The sequence below is a fragment of the Mirounga leonina genome, unplaced genomic scaffold, assembly GCF_011800145.1.
Source record: "Mirounga leonina isolate KUSES-001 unplaced genomic scaffold, KU_Mleo_1.0 Mir_166, whole genome shotgun sequence".
NCBI lineage: Eukaryota > Metazoa > Chordata > Mammalia > Carnivora > Phocidae > Mirounga > Mirounga leonina.
In genome coordinates, this window is record NW_023270418.1 from 7,398,064 (window position 1) to 7,423,701 (window position 25,638).

Sequence of the window (25,638 nt, forward strand, 5' to 3'; positions counted from 1 at the left end):
GAGTTGTTTACCTCCTTGTATTATAGGTGGAGAAACCAAGGCCCTGAGGGGTTAAGCATGTCACCCACTCAAGGTCACTAGCGTGATTTATTGACAGGTCTCTCCATATTCCCAGCAGAATGCTCTTTCTTCTCTTGTATTTGAAGAGAACCCAGTAGTTTAGCTGGTTTGTAAAAGAAAGGATCTAAACTCAAAGATATTCATATACTGGCCTTTTTTAACACAAAGTTCACTTGTATGTGATATTAATGCATCTCTAGGAAGACACACTACACAAACTAAACATTGAAACTTATAGATCCTAAGGCAGAAATCAAGAGATACGAAACTCTACCATCAAAAAAGGTATAAACCTTTAGCCACTGATGACTACCCGCCAGAGAATACAGGAGATATGGGAGAAAGCAGAAGAAAATACTTTCAAATGATACTATTAAAAGAAGAAAGGTGTTTGGTGTAGTGATAAAACATACATCTTAAGGAAGAATCTAAGATGATGCTTCTAAAAGAAGAAAAAACAATAGATTATTTTTAAAAACACTTCAAAGCCTCTCAGGTAACCATCAATTCTATATAGAAAGCTATAACCTGCCCAAATGTACAGGATACCCACACCATGAAGGTTGCAGAGATTATGACTAATTATATGGAAGTGAGGACGTTGAGTAACTTTTTGTACAGTATCCAAATTACTGAAACAGAATGATTTTATTTTCCGAGTGTTAAGCCATACCCACAGGAAACAAGCAGGGCTATTCTACCCTAGCAAAGCGCCTTAGCTAGTCATGCATTCTGCAACAAGTCTCCATGGCAAATTTCCTAACACACACTTCTAAACACAAAGAACTCCTCCTCCAAGTGAGTGGTAACGAAGAGCCTTGTGCAACTTCACCCAGAACGAAATCCTGCTGCTCCTGGGATCTTTTACGAGAGGATTGTAACATTATCGTCACCTTGCCATCCTAAAATTATGTTAGAATTATAAAATCATAGAACTTCTGGAAGCTACAGTCAAGCCTTAGAAATAATCTAGTGAATCCAACTACTTCATTTTTCAGATGAGAAAATTGTTACCCTTCCCCCTCCCCCCACCCCGCCTCAAAAAAAGAATGACTTGCCCAAGGCCACAAAATTACTTAGTGGCAAGGTGAGGACTACCACCAAGGGCCCAGACCCATCAGTGTCTCCATGAAGCCACAGAAACGGCCTGTATAATCTTAAAACTGGTCACCAAACATAATCTAGGATGTGGAGACCTGTGCTCTGAGTCTACGGCACCCAAACATTGAGGCAGTAACACATAAACCAGGGGACACACGTGCACAAACTTCTCCCCGGCACCACTGGGACTTCATCTCTTTCTCTCAAGCCTCTGGGAGTGTAGGTGATTGAGTGACCTATTACCATTACTACAGGAATAACCTTGAATCCCTTTGATAAAATAAACTTTGGAATTTTAATACCAGTAAGATTACTTCCTTTAGAACACCTCAGGGTGAATTGTGACAAGCCAGTGTATTGTGACACAGGATTGAGAACTGCTCTTGCAAAATATAAATAACCAGTACAGGTGCAGGAAACAGTGTGAACACAGGAATCCCATCAACAATACGGAGGATTACGTCTGACTCTGCCCCCAGACTCGGATAAAGCAGCTTTCAGCAGGAAATAGGCACTGTTGGACGGAACAAGTTTAAACGAGCCTGAAGGAGAGGCAGCAGTATCCTCTCTCTGGGGCTTTCTCAAATCTGGACAAAAGACTAAATGCTGAGAATGCTGAATTTGGCAATCCTGTGTGGGAATGATGTCTGAATTCCAAGCCCTGAGCCTGCCTTCGGTGTTGGCCTTAAGTTATTCTCTCTTCACTGCAACATTTTTAAGTGCCTCCTGTGTACCAAGATCTGTGTACTCCAAGTTGAGTAAAATAAAATCTCTGCTCTTTGTCAGTCCCATGGTCTCCAAAGTGGGACGCACACATCCCTGGTGGAGGTGAAGACACCACATCTACCATTGAGCCGTGAGAATAAAAGAACTTTGATTAATCGGCCTCATCTTTTTAACTTGTATCTGTGTTTGTAATTTTCTGTGTAATATACATGGGTACACGTGCTCCAGAAATTCGGAAGAGGTGAGCAAAAGTTTGGGACCATGGATCTAATCCCTCGGTATGTAACTGTGGCTCACTAAAGCTGTAACGGGACAGCAGATCAGAAGGACTTGGAAAAAGATCCCAGGTGATCCCAAATCAATTGGGCTGTGCAAACCCACAGCACCTGCCCATCCTCAACATGGCTTTTGAGATTCACTGAACTAGCTGGTTTCTCAAAATGCAAACACACTGTCCTTGAAATGCCCTTTAAGTGGGGTAGTCATATAAATATATACTTTTGAGGATGAAATGAAGAGACCGGGATGAAATAAGGAGTTATCAGGAGGTCCGATCACTCTAGCTACAGGTCACAAGTGGAAAAGGAAAATGTAGCACATTTGTTCACCTCAGCAGCTCAAAAGTGCCACAACAGTGCTAGTTTAGGCAACCTAATCTGGACAGTTGCCAATGATTTTTGTTTCCCAAGCCTCGAACAGTGAGTTCTGTACGGCTCCAAGTTGAGAATATGGCATTTTACTACCTCCAGTGAGTTCTAAAGGACAATGCTCTACAGACAGGAGCGTGCTCACATAAAAATGTGATATCTCTTTGTGGTTTTAGGTACTAATGTAAAATAGCCCTTTTCCTTATAGGACAAGTCTACTCATCAAAACTGGAGGAATCTACTAAACAAGGTCTCTACCACTGGTCAAAATAGCAAAAACATGCTTTTCTATGAATAGAGAGGCTTGAGAAGTGTCAGGTAAAGGCACCTCGCCTGCATGAATTCCCTAAGTTTCAAAAGAACAGGAAAAAAAAGAGCCCCATCTCCTCTACCCAGTCTTCTTTCCCTCACTCCCACTCAAACCTGCCCACTTAATGTACCTTTTTGCGGGCAAATTGCTCTTCACTGCAAAATGATTTTTTTTTTTTTCAGTAAAAAAGTTAAATTTCACTATGCTGGAGGAAAATTATTTCAAATACATAACACGTGAGACAGGAAAAATAAGGAGGGGGAGCTGGAGGCCAAAGAATGAGACAGATTCCAAAGCAACAGGCTGCAATACTCAATGAAACCCCATTGGCAGAGAGCAAGCTGAACACCTCCCACTACCCACCTGGAAACACAGCAATGCTCTGGCCTGCATAGAAAGGATTTCTTCACAGGGTCAGTTACTCCTTTAAAATTATTTCTTTCTAAGAGGTCCCCTTCCTTGGCTATAAGGTAAAAGGAAATTCCCTTCACCCAAGGACCTCTCAGAATCCCTTCCTCTCGGCAACAGTTCTTTCACTGTTCTTGATTTAATCACTCGACTGGCCACACAACCCAAGAACAAGCGCATACACCAAGCCCTGCATTCAATTACCCTATTCTTTATTGGTCGTACTTGCCAATACCACCTACAACACCTATGTCAGATTCCTCTTCTTTTCTGAAGGGAATGTCTAAAGCCTCAGGTCTCCCTTTGAGGAGGGAGATTTCAGAAGTCAGAACCATCTGAGTGACTTGCCCAGCCCCAGGCAGCTCAAAAGTTCTGTGGATTAAGGTACAGCAGAAAATTGCTGCCCTCCATTCTAGAAGGTTGGGCAGAGAATATGCTCTGGAACTTTGATTTTCTTCCAACATCCTGTACTTCAGGTCAGCATTCCTGCTTTAAAAGGCCTACTTGGGTAAGAAGAGTCTTTTCACCAAAAGAAACCTGCAATTTCCCCCCTCCTTCCGTCTTGTTTTTGCCCGGCTCCCCCGAGCGCTCCAGAACCCTGGGCGTTTCTCGGTAAGTCCAGAGTGCAACTGGACCGAAGAGCCAGGTCGCTCTACCTGGATGAGGCCAAACTGGAAGGGGATTCACTCTGACTGAGGCACAGGTGTTTCTTCTCCCCACACGCTGGAACCCAGAAAGCTCCAGGTGTTTCCCCACGAAACGTGCCTAGGTCTGCAGACCCAGGCCAAGTTCTAGGCGCCCTCAGCCTACGGATTATGAAGCTCTTGCCAGCTGAGCCGGGGCCCGCGTGAGAAGGGAAGGTCTCCTGAAAAGGCTGCCAGGGGCAAGCGTTTCCAGATTCCTTCCTCCTGCTTGGCCCCAGATGCACTTGCAGGGGGTGGGAGGGTTAACTGTGCCCCAAAAGTCTGGGGAAAAAAGCTGCTCGCGGCTCGGACCCGGACTGGCAAAGTCTGGAAAGCCCGCCGCGCGGGACTGGGTGCCGAGCACCCCACGCACAGGTGACCCGCGCCCGCTCCTCGGGACACTGGTAGGGGGCGTGAGATTGACCACCGGCTCTACCCCCCAGCACCCCTTGTCCCCCCAGCCCCACCGCCGGCGCCCTCACCCCGGTACTCACAGCGCTTGGGTGAAGGCGCTGAGCCCCTCGGGCACAGCAGTCAGCCCCTTCCCGGAGCAGTCCACCCGACGGTCGCCGTCGCAGCTGCAGGGCGCCGCGCAGAGAGGCGGCGCTGCGCCGCTGGGCTCGGCCGAGCCGCGCAGCCCCAGGGCGAGGAAGCAGAGTAGCCCCAGCGGGCCCGGCATTGCTGCGGCCGCCTCCCGCGCCGGCCTCTCCCGCGGCGCCACTCGCTCGGCGCGCCTCCGCTGCCCTCCGACGCCCCCCGCCGCCCCGGGGCGGCCGGCCTGCGGGCTGGGGCGGGGGCTCTCCTCCCTCGGCGGTCGCGCGGGCTCGGCCCCTTCAACAGTCCACGGCAGCAGTGCAGGGACGCGGCGCTCCGGAGTTTCGCCCTTCCCGCTGCTCCATGGAAGCGCAGAGGCAGCCCCGCTCCTCCGGCGGCTCAGGCCAGCCGGCCCGGCCGTGCGCAGCTACCGGAGCCGCACTCTGCCATCGCACCCGCCTCCCCGTCCCCGGCCTCCCGCCGCAGCCTCTCTTCAAGGTTGCGGAGCGCAGCCTTCAGCCATGCCGGCCCCTCGCCCCAGCCCCCGCCCGGCTCTCGTACAAACACCCAGGCTCCTGCTCGCTCTCTCGCCGCCGCAGCTCAGTCTCCTCCCGTCCCTTTCCCTTCTAGGGTTGCACGCTCGGGTTCCCAAGCCCCCAGCCGCTGGGTTATGCAAATCACTTAGGTACATGCAAAACTAACCCTTCTCCTGGAGCGCCATTGGCCCGCGGAGGTCTCGAGCTCATTACTATGCAAGAAGGGGAGCCGCCACTGGCCAAGAGTAGGACCAGAGGGGCGTGTTTATCGGGCGTGAGTGACAAGGTGGTGGTGGTGCTGGTGGTGGTGGTGGTTCAAGGCAAAATTCCCGACTTGGCTCGATTTGCGTGGCAGACTGTGGATGGAAGGTGGACGTCTCAGAAGAAGAAGAGTCTGGTTTTGTTTTGTTTTGTTTTCCCCCTCCCCCACCCGTCTTCTTCCCTCTGCAGAAACTGGATCTCCTAAATTGGATGACCTGAAAAGTAGAACTTGCCTCCAGCATTCAGTTAAGTTTCAAATGACTCTCCACTGTTCCAAAGGGTGAGGACTTTGCCAGCTGTGCAAATGGAAAAAAGATTTTGAGGAGGAGGGGGAAAGCCTCCCTTCATCTGACATAAATATTTAGGTTTTGGCTATATACTGAATTAAAGCAGCGTACCCCCACAAGCCTCTCAGTGCATCTGAGATCTTTACACCTATTTTTATATGCACTGGGTAGCTAAGTCTTAGCAGTTAACCACCAATGATTATCAAGCTTTGGTGATCTCAATTCAGACTGCTTTCTCACGTTCTTTAAAATCCTGAAACACGGGAATCTTGTAAGGGGCAAGAGAGGTGATGTTTCTGAATATTGGAAAATTTCTCCAGACAAGAGAACATTTGAGTGCTAGGTAACTACCACTGAGAAGTCAAACAGCAACTTTGGCAGTCCTTCCTCTTGTGGACTTCTGTGGCTTAATAGACCCCATAGAATCATTATTTACACCAAATACTGCTTTATGGGCACCTCTTTTCTTACTTTTCTTACTTTCCACTATGCCTTTGGGTTGTTTTACTATCATTATTAGACAGTTTTCATGAATACTTTAAGGCAGACAGTGTTAAAAATATCACTATCATGAAGTTTCCACTCATGTCACCTTAGTAAAATTAAGGAAAATGGAAATAAATTGATACAGACCTAAGAAGTTTAAAATGAAACATTGCCATCATCTTTGCATTTGAGAGTTTATCTTTAAAAATAATGCCCAGGGCGCCTGGGTGGCTCAGTTGGTTAAGCGACTGCCTTCAGCTCAGGTCATGATCCTGGAGTCCCGGGATCGAGTCCCACGTTGGGCTCCCTGCTCAGCAGGGAGTCTGCTTCTCCCTCTGACCCTCCTCCCTCTCATGCTCTCTGTCTCTCATTCTCTCGGTCTCAAATAAATAAATAAAATCTTTAAAAATAAATAAATAAATAAATAAAATAAATAAATAAAAATAATGCCCAGTTGGGCACATGACTAATATACAGTAAATTGATTTATATGCTGGAGAGTCAATAAATACAAACATGCCTTGACTTCAAGTTTTTAAGAATGACCTATTTCCTCTAACTGTGGATCTGAAAGAGAACTCAAAGCTATATGGACAACCCTCTGATTTTCTAGATGAGAAATCTGAAGCCCTCGGTATTGTGTGCTGCCCAAGATCATCACAGAGCAACTCCTGGTCTCCCGGCTCCTTGTCTCATGCCTTTGGAGCCCTCCCTAAATTGGTGCCCATTGTCTAAATCATTTCCATTATTTTCTAGCAACTCTCATGAGAAAGTGAAGTGAGGAAAAACTGTAAATTGGGTTTCTTTAACTGATTCTTTTAAGACCACTCTTTTATAACACTGAAAGATGACAGAATTTCTCCTGCCAAGGTGTCACTTTCTTACGCTGTTTTATTTTTATTTTTTGAAGATCTTATTTATTTGACAGAGAGAGACACAACGAGAGAGGGAACACAAGCAGGGGGAGTGGGAGAGGGAGAAGCAGGCCTCCCGTGGAGCAGGGAGCCCGATGCGGGGCTCGATCCCAGGATCCTGGGATCATGACCTGAGCCGAAGGCAGATGCCTAATGACTGAGCCACTCAGGCGCCACTTGTGCTGTTTTAAAAGGAGAATTATATATTATACTGATTGATTTTTTTTTTTGCCCAAATAACTCATTTCCTTTCTTCTAAAATAGTGGTTTTTAAACTTCAGTAAGCATAAGAATTGCATGCAAAGCTGGATTAAAAACACAGAGTGATTTAATAGACTTGGGTGGAGCCCAGGAATCAGCATTTTGATACACATCACATGAAAGTGATATAGGGAGTTCATAAACCACATTATCCTTTGCTTCCAAGGAATAAAATATTAGGGCTGGCAACTTAGGTGAAAGGAAAGATTCAGATTTTGGAGAAAGGAGAGATGTAGATTTTACTGAAGGATAAATTCCTATTGTCTATCAGGTGAAGAAGGTAAGAAAGGAGGATTCCAATTTGCAGCATGTCCAAGAAGACACAATTTCAAGAGCAACAGACTTGGGTAAGGAAGAAAAGAGGTAATATCTATAAAAGTGTTAATATCTCTTATAGTCCCTATAGTATATGTGCTTTACATTAAAGATAAATTGGCCAATTAGTCTTCACCTCTAGGATAAGATGTCCTAAGAGAGCAAAACAAATTAATTTTTAAGATTCTATCCCAGAGGGATGCCTGGGTGGCTCAGTCAGTTAAGTGTCTGCCTTTTTTATATAAATAAATACAATCTTAAAAAAAGAAAGAAAGAAACAATGTTACAAATGTATTTGAGGCTCCCTTTGTACCTCTCTCCACAATCTTTTTCAACTGGGGAAGTCAGCCCTTTCCTAAATTTTATAATTAATTTCCATGCATATTTTCAGTATTTTCATGCTGTGTATCCCTGAGTAATATATAGCCTTGCTTTGCAAATATAAATAATATCATTCTGTACTCCTGTGCAACTTGCTTTTTTCACTCAACCTGTGAGCTTTATGAAATTTGTGTTCATGAAATATGTGGTCATTGTAAATTCATCTTTATTATTATATAGTATTCTATTTAAAGAACGTACCCAGTATTTATCCATTTTATTGTGAATATTAAACTTATTTCTATTTTTTCTAACAATGGTACCATGGATATTCTTGTACAAATCCCCTTGTTCATGCATGCAAGAGTTTCTCTAACATGTTTTCTTTATATACGTGTATGTGTGTGTGTGTGTGTGTGTCTAGGAGTGGATTATGTGCACTCACCATTATTGGATGTTGTAAAATTGCTTTCAAAAGTGATTGCACTTACTTGTGCTTCTCGCGGCAGAGAATAAAAATTCCCATTTCTCTATATTCTACCAACACCTGATATTGCAAGACTTAAATATTCATAAATCTGATGCATATGAAATACAATCTCAGTGTAGTTTAAATTTGAATTTCCCTGATTTACAGCTGCATCTTTTCTCTATTTATTGGACATTCCAGGGTGCTCCTCTGTGCATTTGCATTGCCTATTCATTTCCATTGCCTGTTTGTTTTCTATTGGGTTGTTCATATTTGTTTTTATTGTTTAGGGCCAGATAGTTAATACTTTGGGCTTTGTCAGCCATATGGTCTCTGTCACAACTATTCAACTCTGCCATTGTAGCATCAAAGCGACCATAAATAATACATAAACAAATAGATGAGGCTGTGTTCCAGTAAAACTTTTTGGGCAAAACTAGATGTTGGACTAGTTCTGGCCCATGAGCCATAGTTTCCCAGCCCTGTTTTATAGGTGTTAATCCCTTACTGAAGTCTGATTATTTTTGAAAACCATTTGCAGGAGGATTATGTGAAATTCATAGGGACATACCTCAAAGGTGATCATCTTTTCTTACAAGTTGAGATAGAGCACTTTCAAATTTCTGGTCTCTGTGGTGAGCTCATGCTGAAGATTATATTGCAGAATGAACTAAGAAGAGCCAATTGCAAGCAAAGAAATGCCCCCTCTTTCTGGAATGAATGGTCCAGAAAGAGTCCTGGGCACTCATGGTTTACCTTATTTTCCATCCAAAAATCACCCCAAATATTTTTGACCTGAGGCAATCCCATGACCTATGAAAAGTGGCTATTGACTTTATAAAAGCATGGATGCCAAACCTGCCACTCAAAGTTAGAAGCTGAATATGTATATTAAAAATATGTGTTTATATTTATATTAGTATGCTTATATATATAAACACACATACGTATAAATGGGTATCTGTATGTACATATACATACATAAACATTTCAAAACATGAGAGATTCAGGGAATAAAGAAAGAATATCACACCCATCAGGTATCTGGTATGTATCTAATAGTTGAATCCTCAAGAGAGATGCTATTGTTTCTAAGCTATGAGTCCTCCACAGTTGCATTTAGGGCTGGCAGAGCTCCCACACTGGTTCAGAGGCTTGCAGTCATGCTATCATGGTCTTAAATAGGTGCTTTCATCCACTTGTCCTTTTCTTCTGTGTCTCAATGTCCCTAGAGTGGTCCTGTTGTGCACAGGACCTATTGTTTAGGGATAATTTACAATGAAAACAAGCACACAAAATAACAATGTAAAATTGTTGACATATTAAAAGTTGTCCTGTGGCTGGATTTGGGCTTCTGGCCCTATTTTCCTCTACTACCACATGCGCAGAACTGATAGATCTTGGGAAGTGAGGACTGGCACCTTCTAGTGTGACTCGCTGAAGTCCATTCTTGACACCAGCTCTTTTCAAGACATCACTGAAGAGTTCTTAAGTTTCCTGACCTGGTTGGACATCCTGGGGTCAGAGACCCTTTTCAGTAGTTCTGAAGACCCATATTGACCCCAAATTTTAAAACATTTAGATAAATATCAGAAATATTTTCCTATTCATGCCTAATCCTTTCTAAATCCGATTTTCTTATCCTGATCTTTCCCTTTTCAAATCTAACCCAAGAGAAGAATGACATTCAAGAGAACTCTCTGAATGACAGAACCACATGTGGAACCCAAGGCCCGAGTGCATAAACTACTGGAGAGGAACAGAACTAGGCACAGGTAAATAAGCATTATAGAAGCCAGGCATTGTAACAGATAGAACAGTAAAGGTAAAAAAAATAAAATCAGAATAGAAATCTAGAAAGATTATCACCTAGTCACGCTGAGAATTTGTTAGGACCATAGTACTAACACAAAATTCAGTCACAGAATTGGGTTCCTTTTTACTCTCTCGGAATTCCAAATAAAAGTTTGAACGTTTTAGGAAGACCACAGCATAAAGACAAGATTTCAAAGAACTACATGCAAAATGTCAGCATCCCACAAAACAAGTGCATACAGAAGACCAGCGCTTGGGGTAGTTCTTACCTGGAGGCTGAAATATCCCGAAAGCTCTTCTTTGTCTACATGAACATATTTGGAAAGGAATCTAGAAAAGAAGGCAGTAAGAGAATTTAAACTCAAAGAGAAGCTGTGGGAAGATGGAGAGAGAAGACGTCACATTCTGTAGATTCTTTCTATTCCTGACTTGGACACGTAATACAGTGTCAAGAAGGACACTATTGAATACCTCATGGGTAATTTCAAAACCTTTCTTTTTGTCTAGTGACAGTAGTTACCACGACTCTCTTCAAAATAAGGAGTGGCAATCACAATGAAAACTTTAATAATCCTAGGACTTTTGAAAATGTTTTTAAAATCTTTTTTTGAAATGAAAAAATCAGAGACAATGCTTTTATGAAATACAGGCAAACTATCAACCTGAGCAAAGAAAACTATGGAGACTAGATCAATGGTGTTGGACATTAGAATGATGCCAAAAATGCTATTCTTGGAGTCTGGTTGGCGAACTCTTAGTACTATTTATTAAACTCTTCTTTGCCTCGTGTTAGTGTTAAAATGTATGGATTCAGTTCATATAATGTGATGAGGAAAGTTAAAAAAAATTTCAATATGAAAGTGAATGGAGAACCTTGAGGTGATAGAGAAATATATATATATTTATCTTTTTTTTAGTGAGCTCTACACCAACATGGGGCTCGAACTCATGACCCTGTGATCAGGAGTCACATGTTCTACCTACTGAGCCAGCCAGGCACCCCGAGGTGATAAACAGATTATAATAACTTTGCCAGCTTCCTCCTTTTATTTCAAAATAACACAAACTTGTAAAGATTTCCAACATTTTCTGAATTTTTTTTTCAAGGAATTTTTACCATGTATTTACTCCTCAGAATCTACTCTGCCAGGGAGTAGAGTTTAGATTAATGTAGGCCAATCCAAATGTAAATCACCTGGGAAAGATGTTTAAAAAACCCCCCTCCATTGATTCTGATGTCACAGTCCTGGGATGGAGCCCTGGATTCTCAATATTTAAAAGTTCCTGACTCTGATGTAGTCTCCGACCCAAATTTATGACTTTCTGCTAGAAGATTTTGCAAGTTTGGGTCCTTTGAGAAGCAAACACCGATGATAGGATTGCTCATGCCAGAAATTCATTAGGGGAAATGTTTCTGAGGAAAAATGGGGAGGGGTTGGACAGAGGGAGACCTTTTAGAGCCATTAGACCAAGACACAGGTTTGTTCCAGGTTGGGAGAGAGGGAAGGACAAGAGGTTGGGTGAGTCTTAGAAGTCCAGTTCTATCAAGGTTTGGCAAGACCAGTGGGGAGACCTCAAGAGAAAATCACCATCAGAAGAGTCCCTTGTCTCCTGAGTAACCCTGCCATAGGGTCTTTGCTGCTGTGCTCGGTCCCTGATTGGGTCCAGCCCAGGGAAAATGTAGTGAAGGATTTCCCAGCAGGACTGTGAGCCAGTTAGCCTCCCTATAGTCAGGGGTGCATTTCCATGGCAGCTTCACCAAAGAAGGTATGGCAAGGAGTCCCTCCCTTCAAGCAGCTTCCAGTCCAACTTAATTTATGGAATTTAGAAAACCTAAGATTAAGAAAGGACCTTAAAGAAAGTGTTCAATCACCTGTCTGAGGCTGAAGAATGTGCAACAGTGTCTCTGTCACTCTTGGATACATCATATTCACATCCCCACTGGCAGCAGAATCCATCTTTGAGCAGTTTGGGCTGTTAGGAAGTTCCATCCTCTGTGGTGCCAAACTCTTTCTCCTTGATACTTTAAAATACTCAGAAATACAAAGAAATGTGGAGATCATAAGTAAAATCCCCACATTTAACAGTGAGAAATCAGACCCACAGAGGGTAGCTAAATTACCCCCAGCAACATACCTGGTGAATGGCAGATCTGGAGCTAATATCTAGGTCAATTGCTCTTTACACTCTATAATTGGTTTAATTTGTGTTTTTAATTTAGAGGGAAAAGAAAAATTTTCACAAATGTAGTGTCATACAAAGCAAGTTAATCGCAATGCCTCAGATGGTCTTTGGTTTATTTAAGGAACGTGCCATGTCCTCTCTGAAAGGACTTTTCTCTTGATCAAACATCCTGTTTGGGCTCGGGTGAAGATAACGAAGAGGCAGAAAGCCAAAGATAATTTCCAGTTAACTAAAGTTGTTCATTAGAAGCCCTACAGTAATACTCTATGAATCCTCCTTCTGCGCAATCCCTGACAACTTATATACCGAATGGTAGGCAGATATTCACCTAAGTTGGTTATTTGTATAGGTTTGTTCTGTTTTCTTTTAGGGTGTATTTGAGTTTCCTCATTTACAATGTTTTGACTTTTATAAAATACATTTAAATATTAATTTTGCATTTAAAAGAAAAGATTGGGTACATTCCCCCCAGAGTCCCCCCCCAACAAGAGAAGAGAAAGTCTGCAGAGAGGTCAGGCCTCAGGGCAGGTTGATTTAGCCACTCAGTGATGTCATCAAGAACCTGAAGTTCTTTCCTTTTCTTCTCTGTGCTCTCTTCGGTATTGACTTCATCCTCCGGCAAGCACATGACTGCAGTAGCAGCAGTTAGGTTCCAGAAAGGGAGACGTCACATGTCACACAGCGTCACAGGGAAAAACGTGAGGGTGGTCCAGAGGCAGAAGACCTCAGCAAGCCGAGGGCTTGGGCCACAGCTAGATTCTAGAACTCAGAACAGCCAGGCAGAAGACACGCAGAGGGCACCGTTTGGGGGCGTGGAGGTTCCATGCCTTCCTTCTCCAGGGGTGCCGCTCTCCTCCTACTTCCCCACCTGTTCACCGACCCCAGAGCCAGATGGGATACATTTTTAAATCTTTGGCCTGATCTTTAGTCAGCAAGAACTGCTAGAAATTTCTAAAATAGAAACAATAGCACTTTGGTGCCATCTTGTGGTAAAATATGAAAAGGTAGGAGGAAAAAGATTATCCACATACAGTATAATAAATCTGTGAGGTTCTGTGCATTTACAGAAAGGTGGGAAAGAAGGTGTGTGTGTGTGTGTGTGTGTGTGCTATTGCCTCCTTCCCTCCTTAATAAGATTTAAAATGAAAATATTGGGCGCCTGGGTGGCTCAGTTGGTTAAGCGACTGCCTTCGGCTCAGGTCATGATCCTGGAGTCCCGGGATCGAGTCCCGCATCGGGCTCCCTGCTCAGCGGGGGGTCTGCTTCTCCCTCTGACCCTCTTCCCTCTCGTGCTCTCTGTCTCTCATTCTCTCTCTCTCAAATAAATAAATAAAATCTTTAAAAAAATAAAAAATAAAATGAAAATATTTATAATTTCCAACATTTCCAATATTTGCAAATTTTAAAAATGGTTTAAATGATGGTTTAAAATCTTGTGTATTGTTTCCAACCGTTCTTCTCACACAGTTATTTATATGTTCATGATTTTACCTTGCTGTGGGGACATCACACTTTCTAGGGTTAAATTCTCAGTGTCTACTTCTGCTTCTACCCATGGAAGCATTCACTCTATGAGAGATGGCGTGATGATCCAAGTTGTAATCTGGGAAGAAGAAAGAGGCATTTATGTCTTGGCTCTGCCCGTATCCATCTAGGGAGCGAGTGAGCTCTGCCCCTGCAGGATGGAAAGATGAGAGCTGAGTCATGGTCCAGACTAGGTAGGTCAGTCTGGCTAATTTGAAGAAGCATATTTGCTTCTCAAGCCTGAGGTATGTGCACTTGCCCAGTCTTTAATAGAAAGTAAGCTCTATGAGGCAAGGGCTTTATTTTGTTCTCTACTGTATCCCTATCCCCTAGAACATAATTGCCACATGGTAGATATTCAACAAATATTTGTAATATGAATAAAAAATAAAGGGGATATTTTGGTACCCATCTGCCAACTCATTTGTCTTACTTCCTGCCATATTCAGAGCCATAGTGGGTGGAGAGCAATACTGTTTATTGGGCCCTGTCAAAAACTCAACTTCCCAGATATTCACATGGGTAGCTTCTGCAGTTCACACCATTCAGGTTTCTCTTCTAATGTCCATCTCCTCAGAGAGACCTTCCCTGGCCTCACTTGCTAAAATAGCATTCTTTCATATTGTTCTCAACAAATACCGCCTGCTGTCTACCAGGTACTGTTCTCAGCTCTGGATATACGACAGCGAACAAAACGGAGTCCTGCCTGCCCTCGACATTCATGATCTTGGGGAGGGAGCGGGCTTACAAAATAGACAAATACAGATCAGCAGAGGGTGAAGGAGTGTACAACAGCAAGTGTAAAGACTTGTCACGTTTGGAGACACGAGAAGAGTGGCAATAGAGGGAGTTAAAGTAACTTTCTTTGTTGTCTTCCACGAACAGGACGCAAGCACGTCAGTGGAGTGAGGTAATAAAAGATTGACGCAGATGTTATCCCTATAGTATCATGGTCCTTTCTGGACTTTTTGTTTTGACATCAACATCAGCTGACAAACTGTTGCTGTTTTAATATGGTTCCAATATAAGTTCTTGATCTACCTGGAATTATGGGAAGTAAGCCAATTCAACGAGGTAGAACAAATCACAATACTGTTTCAGGCACCATATGCTAGGTGATAGGGGTACCAATGTAAATGACAGAGTGGTGATCCTTCTTGTTGTCATGGAACTAAAGTTCTAATGGGAAAAACAGAATTAAGTGCATAATATAAACAAGGCATTGCCACATTAACAGAGGAGGAGGAATGTGTATTTGGGCGGAGCGAACAGAAGCCTTAACAGAGGTGGTAGCTCCAGTTTACAACCAGAGGGAGAACCTTCCAGCAAGCGGCATTTGGTGTTGGGTAGAGCCAGTGGAGCAGGGGGAGGAGAGGAGGCTTGAGAGGGAGTAGGGAATGGAGCATGCAGAACCTTTTCAATCCTGGCAAGTTGTTCAGACTCTATCTTAAGTACCCTCAAGAGTTTTCAGGACGGAGCAACACAGCTGGTTCAGGCTGCATTCATGCCTTCCAATCAGGCATGTGGACGCTAAGGAGCCCGCACAAACCGTTACAGGGCGAAATCCCCCTGGCCAAGGGCAAACTCTCATCACGTTCCGACTGGGATAAGGGCAACTATACAAAGTTTCTCCTCAGTGCTAAATCTACTGTTGCCAACTCCTACAAAGTCTTTGAATTGAGAAAGATGCAGCCAGGCAACAACTGGCAGCCTTAAAGGAAGGAAAAACAAAGCTCGGAGGGGTTCTTCAGATGGCCCTTTGGAGGTACAAGCTCAACAGAGCTGCAGAGGAAGCGTTTCAAGCAAAGACAAAGAACCCAGCATTCCCCCGCTCCCGAAGGCGAGGAATCTCATTCTCCTAGTCAAAACCACTTCTACTGACACCTTTTTATCACACATGGGGGAAGTCCTATTTAATTTTGCTTCTGTACCTATTTTTGGTAATTGAGGCCATCAAAACATGGATCTCTTGTAGATGAGTTTTCTAGGGTTGCTGTAATGGAAGTAAAACAAGCTGGGTGGCTTAAGTAAGAGAAATTTATTCTCATGGTTCTGGAAACTAAAGTCCGAGATCAAGGTGTGTCCGCAGGTTTTTCTCCTTCTAAGGACTGTGAGGGAGAAATCTGTTCATGCCTTTCTGCTGGCTTCTGGTGGTTGGCTGGCAAATTTTTGGTGTTCTTTGGCCTGTAGAAGCATCACCCCATTCATCCTCCCATGGTGTTTCCCCTGTGTCTGCATTCACATTTCCCGATTAGAATTACTTTCCATAACTGCCAAATAAGGGCCGAATAAGGGGAACTTATCAGCAACTAATGGCTAAATTTTCTTTTTATCCCATTGGTTACAACAATTCTGGACATTGTGTAACAAATTAGATTTCTTCCATACTTCCTCCCCTAAAGAAAACATAAAAAAAAAAAAAAAGCCTTTTTATAGGACCAAATCTTGACAGTCCAAAATATACTTCTGCAGTTGATGAGACTTAGGAAAGCTCTCACCCGTATCTTGTTATATAAAGCATGCTTTTTTTTAAAAAAAAAAAAATTAAAATTGAAGGAATAAAATTTACTAATGGGTTCTGTATGAATTTACCTTTTACTTACCATATAAAGTAAATCTTAAAAATTCCATCAGGTGGAGGTTATCTCCCACCAAATAAATAAGTGTACAAAAAACTGGGTCACCACTTCATTAGTTAAAATGAGAGTAATTAACAATAGTCAATATTACAAAACCAGAATTGAAAGATTTAGAGAATGGGTATTCCGGCTTACTAATATTTTGAAGAAACTGAATGCTAACAATAAATACTTTTTGTTGTACTCCTCGTGGCTTGATACATCTTCATGCATTTTAAAAATTCACAATGCTGAATTATGCCTTTTATTTGTCTGACACCCATTCCAGCAACCCATTATCTCTAGAGCTAGGTCATATCCTTCCTAAAAATTGCTTTTCTGATTGAACAAATCCCTTACTTGAACTTAGTATGATTTTCATTCTGAATGTGGCCTCAATCCTCCACCCCCAAAACCCCACTAATTTTAGAATTCCATTAGCTTCTTTGATCCGAGTAGACAGAAATCTGAAAATTCCTTATGAATCTTATTCCTTATGAAGTTTTCAAGCATAATTTTTATTTATTATCTTTTTTAAGATTTTAAGAGAGAAAGCACAAGAGCGGGGGAAGGGTCAGAGGGAGAAGCAGGCTCCCCGCTGAGCAAGGAGCCTGATGTGGGACTGGATCCCAGGATGCCAGGATCATGACCTGAGTGGAAGGCAGATGCCCAACTGACTGAGCCACGCAGGTGCACTTCAAGCATAATTTAAAGGCTAATTCCTCGGCATCAAAAGTAAGAACCTGCTAATTTTAATTATGTGGCCACATGTCCCTGAAGCTTGTACATGCAAATAATAGCAAACACAAATAGCACTCACTATGCCAGGCACCTTTCCAAGGGCTTTACAGATAATGACCAGTTACAGGCATTCTTATTACAAATGACAGATGAGGGAACTAAGGCACAGAGAAGTAACGTATGTAAGATTACACAGTAATGGTGGGTCCAGGATTCACACCAGGGCAGTCAGCCCGCAGATGCTGTGCCGTCAATCACATGCCATACTGCCTCTCTCAAAATAACACAAGAGAATTTTTTCTGTAGTTATATTTTATGAAAGACAAAACAAAATATAGGAATTCAAAGGTTCACTCCAGTAACCGCCATACATTACGCTTTTCACCTTATTTAAAAGTTATGTTATACAGAGCTTTCAGAAACACATTTATTGTGTAGTTATACCAATTTTTTTTCAAATCCAAATAACAAGAACGTAATACAAATTTATTTTAAATAAACCTTAGAATCAGAATTAACTTGGTAAATTAAGTCATCTCTTGAAAAAGTGTTAAATCCATTTGGGGTTTATTTCTTTGCCTCCAACTAAAGAATTTAAAGTAGAAGCATCCTGTTTGTTGATATTTTTAAAAACTATGTCCAAATACAAATTAGTTTGGAAGTTCTTGAAAATTAATGAGCAAGCAATTTGGTTTTCTCCACTATTTAACCATTACAGAACTGCAACTGTTGAAGAAACACTATTGGAATTCTGGACAATAGAAAGTATAAAACCAGACTGTTAGAAGAGACAACAAAATGTAAGTTAGAAAATTCATAAACATACATTTATTTAGGAAATACAATTACCAGAGTCCTGGATATTTCAGTGATCATTCCACATTATAAAATATTCACAACATGTATTCTTTTAAGTCTACACCAAGTCATGCTGATGTTCTTTTCAGAGAAGCCATAGCCATTTCTTCTATTAAATGCTATAATATCCATTTAAATTGTAAACAAAGTACTTGAGCCAAACTACTTAAGTACTTGAGCAAAATAACTAAAAAATTTAGAAGAGGAAGACAATGATTTTTTAAAACACATCTGAATTATCAAATCCCAAACCAGGTCATTATAATCTAGTATACTATTGGATAAAGTGGCCATATGAAGACAGCACATAATTATCAATGACAGTATTTCTCATCTGCAGCTTTTAAACATGCTTTCTCAACAAATAAACATTTATTTTTGTTAAGTTTTAAAGGCAAAGGGGGCAGAAGGATGACAGACATTAAAATTTTACATTTAAACTACTGGCAGATTAAAAAAAAAGATAAAAGATAAACTGTAATTACTTCCCAAATAAGGAATGCCAAATATCTTTTATTCCTAAAGAAATTACTAAGGAAGATAATCAATTATTGTATTTGCAGCTACTTAACAGTAGCTGTAATTTGAGTTATTCTATTCTGGTACTTCCAGAGTCCAGTGTAATTAGAGCATTTTATAAAGGGGAAAACAAGTGGTTCTCTACCCTAGATGTCCTTTAGAACCACCTAGAAACTTTAAAAAAACAAGTATCTGGCCCCACCCTTGGAGATTCTGAACTTACTTGGTATGGAATGGGACTCCTGTAGTACTATTTCTTAAAGCTCTGCAGGGTGTTCTAATGTGCAGCGAAGGCTGAGAATCACTGAATCCACCCATTTTGAAATACCAAGAAAATAGATGGAAATTGGGTAGTTTATAATTTACAAATAAAAAACTTATTTACTTATAATGTGTTTACATTCATGAATCATACATTTATTTATAAGATGACAATTCCCTTCATTCCCTCACTATACTAGACCACTACTGTACATCTTTGCCACTGAATGACTGTATTTTTCTGTGGTCAAGATTTAAAATTCTGGGATACACTGTGAAAACTCCATTAACAAAAACAAACTACTGCTACTCATGCTCAACAGTAGCAAGCAAAACTACTGTATTTGGCTCCTTTAAGCTATCTTTATTTTAAGAATTATAAATAAGTGCCAACCCACACAACGAACAGATTGTGGATTACTGTAGAAGAAAAAAAAAAATAGCTTACTCAACTTACTAAGTTTCAACACCAAAAAAGATTGAACTTGGCTGAAAGTTCTGAAACAGCTGAGATACTGAACCAGGAAGCTATAATTTATAATGAAATGCTGACACGCCCTTAAAAGCTACTACAGCTGTAGCTATACTAAAATAAGATTTTTCAGTATTTACTTACCCTGTAATGCAATACGAGCATAATAATATTACTGTTTTTATATGCACCAAGATCTTTCTTTAATATGTAAAGCTCTACAACAAATACCTCTAATAATTTTACAATTAAATTAAAATAAGTCCATAATTCTTCTACACTACTTTGGTCTCAACATTTTAAAAACATCAATTAATTTTGAAAATACACAATTTAACAACATGATCCTATCAATACAAGCACGTTTTATAGTGGACTAAAGACACATTCAACCATGCAATCCAGTGTTCAATACCTAAATGATAAGTAACAATGCTGATTGACTTTTATTCTGAAAATCACTGAAAACTGGAATAATCTTGTAAGACTCACAGTGCTCACAAACATGCAGAAAAAGGTATACATTTCTATTCTTCCTGAAGGAATGTTACAAAATGCCCACTTTTTACACAGGGTCAGTAATTAGGATAAATTCCTTATACATTTCAACCCATTATCTTCTTTTTAGCATCTGTTACTTAAAATTCTTAAAATCCGTACAAATTTTCCTATAAATTGTGACTGAAAATGAACTTCGACTCTCAATTTCCATCTTGAAAAAGACCTCAGTCATAGTCCTACACTACTAGCTGCCTTTCAGTAAAAGAGTGACATCCAGTGGACAAATGAAAGTATCTCTCAGAATTCCCATCATTTGAATCAAAGATCAAATCTCTAAATTCAACCATCTCAGTATGAATGAGTTCCTACTCATTTTGACTTAAGAGTCTGCAGATTCTTATGAATATATCACCTCATAATTTCTATGTATCTTAGGTATATACTTCTATCTTCTTCCTATTTAAAATCAATTATTTTAAGTTGAGCTAGTTAAGAGTGTGTAACTCTTGAGGCTAGTGAGGTTAAAAGTATTACTTTTCTGTCTTTGCTTCTGCTATTTACCAGCACAAACTAACTGGCTCATCTCTAGGAATGGAAAAACCAAAATATAAGAAATATATTTAAATAAAAATGAACAGCATTAAAAAAAATTTGCAAAAGATGAAACCTGAACCTGTTTTTGCATTTGTAATTTATGCTATATTGAACATAAATAGATATAATCAGTAATGCCAACAACCAAATTACATCCTCTTGCCTCACTGCTCAAATATTATGAAAGAATATATATTTTAGCATTGATTGTTTCAGTGTTTAAAAACTTTTATAAATCAGTATAAATGAATATTCATTATACATTATGTTTAAATAAAAGTAAAAAACTTCCACTCTGCTGCGTTATGATTTACCACTGATTATATATATTATGCATGTGTTCAAAGTACAAAATGCAGCAGTGGTGTTAACACTGATAGTGTAATGAACTGCTGTAGCTGAGACTGTTACGTTTAATTTCTTGGAAACCGTAAAGAAATTTTACAGGTTAAAAAAAATAGAGTAAGCAAAAAAAGAATTGGAGAACTGTTATTTTTAAATAAGCAGCCAAATGAAGAAAACTTTTTTTCTAAAAAAAGATTAAGAATGTAAAAGTACATTTTAATATTAAAAAAGCATTTTTAAAAATCTATAACAACTTTATGACAAAATCTGCATTTGAAAAAGGCCTGTAAAAACAGCAGGACAGAATTGCCCTCATCACCTTTCACTTTTTCTTGTCAGAAAAAAGTGTATGCATCTCTGGAACCATAAACAATGTTAAAATAGGTGTTTATAAAATGGCAAGGAGGATTTCACGGGAAGTTTCTTTTTTACAATCACTGGCATTGCGGCCATCAGTAGGTCACAAGTAAAACTTTCCTAGCTAAAAGCAAAATGGAATATAAAGTTTTGAATTGCATTAGGTCTGTTGCCTGCGTTTCGCTGATCTCATTTTTTCAAAGCGTGACTCCATTTCTTCTAGGACCTTGGGTGTATATCGTACTACTAATTTAACCTTTCCCTGAGCTGCTTTCAGCAGTTCTACAGCTTTTTCATGATGTTCTCCTTCAACGCTCTAGGAAAAAAAATAGACATGAACACACACACAATTAATATTCAGGTTTTGTTAGATAACTCAAAATACAAAAATGTTTAAAGTACATATAAGTAAAAAAGTTTTAATGTTTTATCATCACAACACTACAAACCTATGAGATAATCTGGCTTTGTCATTTTAATCAGTGTGAAATTCTCTGCTAAATCATATTCTGTTTATAGTCCAGGAACTGATTTTTAAGTTCCAAATAATTACTCTGAATACCAATCAATTTGCCCTATTATTTCACTAAGTCAGAAGTAAATTAAGTAACTGCTATTCTGTAAGACTAAAATGAGGGCAGACTTCTAATTTAAGGTACTTCCTTAACTACTGGAGAGCTTAACTACTTCATAACAATCATACTAAGCATTGCTAATTTACAATGGAAAAGAAGCAAAACACACTTAATTCCTTAAAAAGTATCACTGTCCTAAAGAGTACTGCCCAGGATTCCCCCAAGGGATTTCTTTATTTAATAATTTATTTTTATTAACACGTAATGTATTATTTGTTTCAGGGGTACAGGTCATCAGTCTTACACAATTCACAGCGCTCATCGTAGCACATACCCTCCCCAAGGGATTTCTAAACTACAGAGCTTTTTTGGTACACCCCTCCCCACCCCGCCCATTTTGTTTCTATAACTCAAATACACCCCCAAGTGGTTACAATGCATTACTACAAATAGAAATAAAATTCATCCATACCACTCCATTAACAGAAAGGAGCTGATCTCCTCGCTTGAGGCCCCCATGTCTATCAGCAATTCCACCTGGAATTATTCGAGATATATAGATTGGAGAATTTTGTTCTTTGCCTCCCATAATATTGAATCCAAGGCCTTCTTCTGTTTTTGGTAGCTCAACAACTCGAGGATGAGAATGTCCTTCGCTGGCAGCAAATGCAGCCACAGTAGCCTCAAAGAAAATTTTACATATTTAAAAATGTGATCTTTATTGTTTCAGTTCTTTTGTGTCTTTTAAATTTTTTTATTTTTTAAAGATTTTATTTATTTATTTGACAGGGAGATAGAGAGAGCAGGGGGAGTAGGGGGAGCAGGGAACCCGATGCGGGGCCATCCCAGGACCCTGGGATCATGACCTGAGCCGAAGGCAGACGCTCAATCGACTGAGCCACTCAGGTGCCCCTTTTTGTCTCTTTTTTAAAACTACTTTACTTTTGATGTCTGCATGCTCACACATTCACTGGCAGTTAGGAGAAGGTAAAAGTGAGTGCATGGGGTTTTAGAGATGATGACGGGAAAGCATACCCTCGGTCCATGTAGGAGGTATTAAGATTGGTTAGGTCACTCAGGCCACCCAGTGTCCAGAACTTCTGTGCAGCAACAGGCAAGCAGGCTTGCCTGGCAGATGAGCACTGGTGCACATTAAAGAGAAAACTCCCCCAGCATACCAGCAGCCCTAAGCTTTGGGCTGAATAGCCTGGCTCCTTTAGGAGCTTTTGTACAAGACACAACCTACCTACATAATAACCTGTAAGGAGATTAAGTGTCCTTATGCAGTCATTTGGGCTGCTGTACTATCTCTGTACTATATACTAAATAGCTAATTAAAGAAATAATTCAATATTGAGAAAAAGACGGATACATATGACCATGAAATTTTTTTGTTGCTTTATTAACAACCCAGTTAATACTAAAATCCCACAGAAGATGAAACAGAGTCACATCTTTAAAACTTTCAAATTTAGACTAATCTACACTAATTCTAATGCAAAGTTGAGATTTTTGGTTTCATTCTGCTTTTATTTTTTTTAAAGATTTTATTTATTTATTTGACAGACACAGCGAGAGAGGGAACACAAGCAGGGGGAGTGGGAGAGGGAGAAGCAGGCTTCCCGCCGAGCAGGGAGCCCGATGCAGGGCTCGATCCCAGGACTCTGGGATCATGACCTAAGCTGAAGGCAGACACCTAACGACTGAGCCACTCAGGCACCCTGATTTTGTTCTGCTTTTAAAGGTAATGAAATAATCTGGTACCATTTTTCATGATAGACCAGCATCCCATGAGCAAAAATGGGAAGAAGAAGGAAATCAAGATTTGCTGAATACCACTAGGTTCCAAGGTCTGAAAGAAGCCCTGTTTTACAGATATTAGAACTAAGGCCCAGAAATTCAGTAAGCCATGAAGGTCATAAAATTAAGGAATTTCAAGCCAAGTTTCTATACTTTTACAGCAAATGGTAGATATTTGATAGGTTTATTTTGAAAACTAACACAGTATCTTTCAAGCCACACTAAACTGTCTCAAATACAGAGACATTTTTTTACACACTTCCAAACTATACCCACATGTTTAAATGTTTATATTCAACAGAGAATCCAATATTTCCTTTTATGGACCAGTACCTAACAAGGCAAAATTATCTGCTAATGGCTAAGTCTAGTATAAGTCACCTAATGCTGATATTAATTTATTTTAACAAAACATGACAGACATTGAGGTCAATGCTGGAAATATCGGAGGAAATCACTGGCACAGAAAAGCACATAAAACCTGCCATATGCAGCTCTGAAGAGGTAACCTACTAACAACATTTACCCGTATTTGCACAGTTAAGGTAAAGGAGAAAAGCAAAGAGCAACATGGGGGAATACCCAGTTCTACCATTTGCTGTCTGTGTGGTTTAAGAAAAATAACCTAATCTAATGTTTCCTCACCAATAAAATCAGAATAATATATACCTCAGAGTTTTGATGAAAATTTATGTAATTAGTGATATAATATGTATATTATATATAACTATGTATTACATGTGTATTACTATTTTTGTGCAAGTGTATTTTTAATGCATTATCTAAACGGTATGATAAAAGTATTTCTTGTAAAGCCAATAAAAAATGTCTTGTCTCTGTATTTAAGACAGTTTAGTGTGGCTTGAAAGATACTCTATGTTAGTTTTCAAAATAAGCCTATCAAATATCTAATAATTCCCTATTTTAAACCTCTCGTTTATGATGAATTCTCTCACTTTTACTAAATAAAAAAACAAAACAAAACAATTACCTTTGCAGTTGCATTAGCTCTCACTTCAGGACTGCTACTGATGTCCACAGTCTCGTAGACATGTTCATATACCTGTAAAACCCAAAGTTATCACCATGATTTAAAATCTCAGAATATACCATGTTTGAGTTCTAAATCAGGTTAATGAGTGTGTTCAAGTTTTAGGCAGTTATGCCATCTCGGTAAAATGTTTTTCTATTAAAAATTCCAAAAAATGAAGAGGTACAAAATTCCAGTTATAAAATGAGTATGGACATGAAAAGTATAGTATAGGGAATATAATCTTAGTACTGTAATAACACATCTGGTGACAGATGCGGACTACACTTATTGTGGTGAACACTGAGTAATGAACAGAACCTGAAATTCATATAACATTGTATGTAAATTACACTTCAATAAAAAATTATTTTCAAAAAATGAGATGGATAGGTTCTAATATTTTACTAAAGTTTGTTTTCTTAAAAACTTCTGAACCCAGATTTCAGAGTATTATCTTACACCTAATTAACTCAAGCTTTTGGTAAATTTAATCCCATTTACTTACCTCTCTTACAGCATTACAGAATTCACTTTGAAGGACTCTTTGTAAAGCCTGAAGTTTCTGTGGTGGTACCTCTCCACTCCTTTGCAGTTTTTCCAACAACTCAATTGCTCTACAAATATCTAGAGTTAAACAAACATACACTGATAAATAATTTTCTCTGAAGATTCTTTAAATGCCTGTAACAGGATTCAATCCTCAAGGATTAACCAGAAAAATGTAAAATATGGAGGAAAAAGTGTAAGAGTGCGAGCTTGTGTGTTTGGTGGGGAGGGGATGTGAATACACATTAAGAGGGAGGGAATGCAAAATCTGAGAATGCTAAATTTTTATGTAATTAAGAACCTAATGTTGCACACATACAAGATCTGGAAAATAGTATCTTTGAAAGATGGAGGAAAACTGAAAATAAAATACTAAATGTCACAGGAAAGGACAGGTTCAAATGTGAGAGACACATGAACACTTTATTGCTTCAAAACACTGACAGTTCTTTCTGGAACTAGTCAGTCAATAAAAATTTATCTATCATTATTAGTAATCAAAGCACAGAGTAGTGCAAAGACTGTGTGCTAGTGAAATTCCTGTTCATTTCCCAAAGAAAACCACAATTTATATGT

At 39.9% G+C, this 25,638-nt stretch overlaps 2 protein-coding genes across 2 annotated transcripts in view; both read right to left on the reverse strand.

Annotated features, from left to right (window-relative positions):
- Nucleotides 1-5,084, reverse strand: part of LGR4 (leucine rich repeat containing G protein-coupled receptor 4) — a 98,683-nt gene extending 93,599 nt beyond the window's left edge. Inside the window, exon 1 of the mRNA XM_035012475.1 lies at nucleotides 4,430-5,084. Coding sequence (XP_034868366.1) covers nucleotides 4,430-4,614 — 185 coding nt within the window. The 5' untranslated portion in view covers nucleotides 4,615-5,084. The remainder of the gene's footprint in view (nucleotides 1-4,429) is intronic.
- A 12,411-nt stretch (nucleotides 5,085-17,495) lies between these two features.
- Nucleotides 17,496-25,638, reverse strand: part of LIN7C (lin-7 homolog C, crumbs cell polarity complex component) — a 10,702-nt gene continuing 2,559 nt past the window's right edge. The window contains exons 2-5 of the mRNA XM_035012476.1: nucleotides 25,022-25,140; nucleotides 24,475-24,546; nucleotides 22,156-22,365; nucleotides 17,496-21,424 (exon numbers count right to left, since the gene is read on the reverse strand). Coding sequence (XP_034868367.1) covers nucleotides 21,269-21,424; nucleotides 22,156-22,365; nucleotides 24,475-24,546; nucleotides 25,022-25,140 — 557 coding nt within the window. The 3' untranslated portion in view covers nucleotides 17,496-21,268. The remainder of the gene's footprint in view (nucleotides 21,425-22,155; nucleotides 22,366-24,474; nucleotides 24,547-25,021; nucleotides 25,141-25,638) is intronic.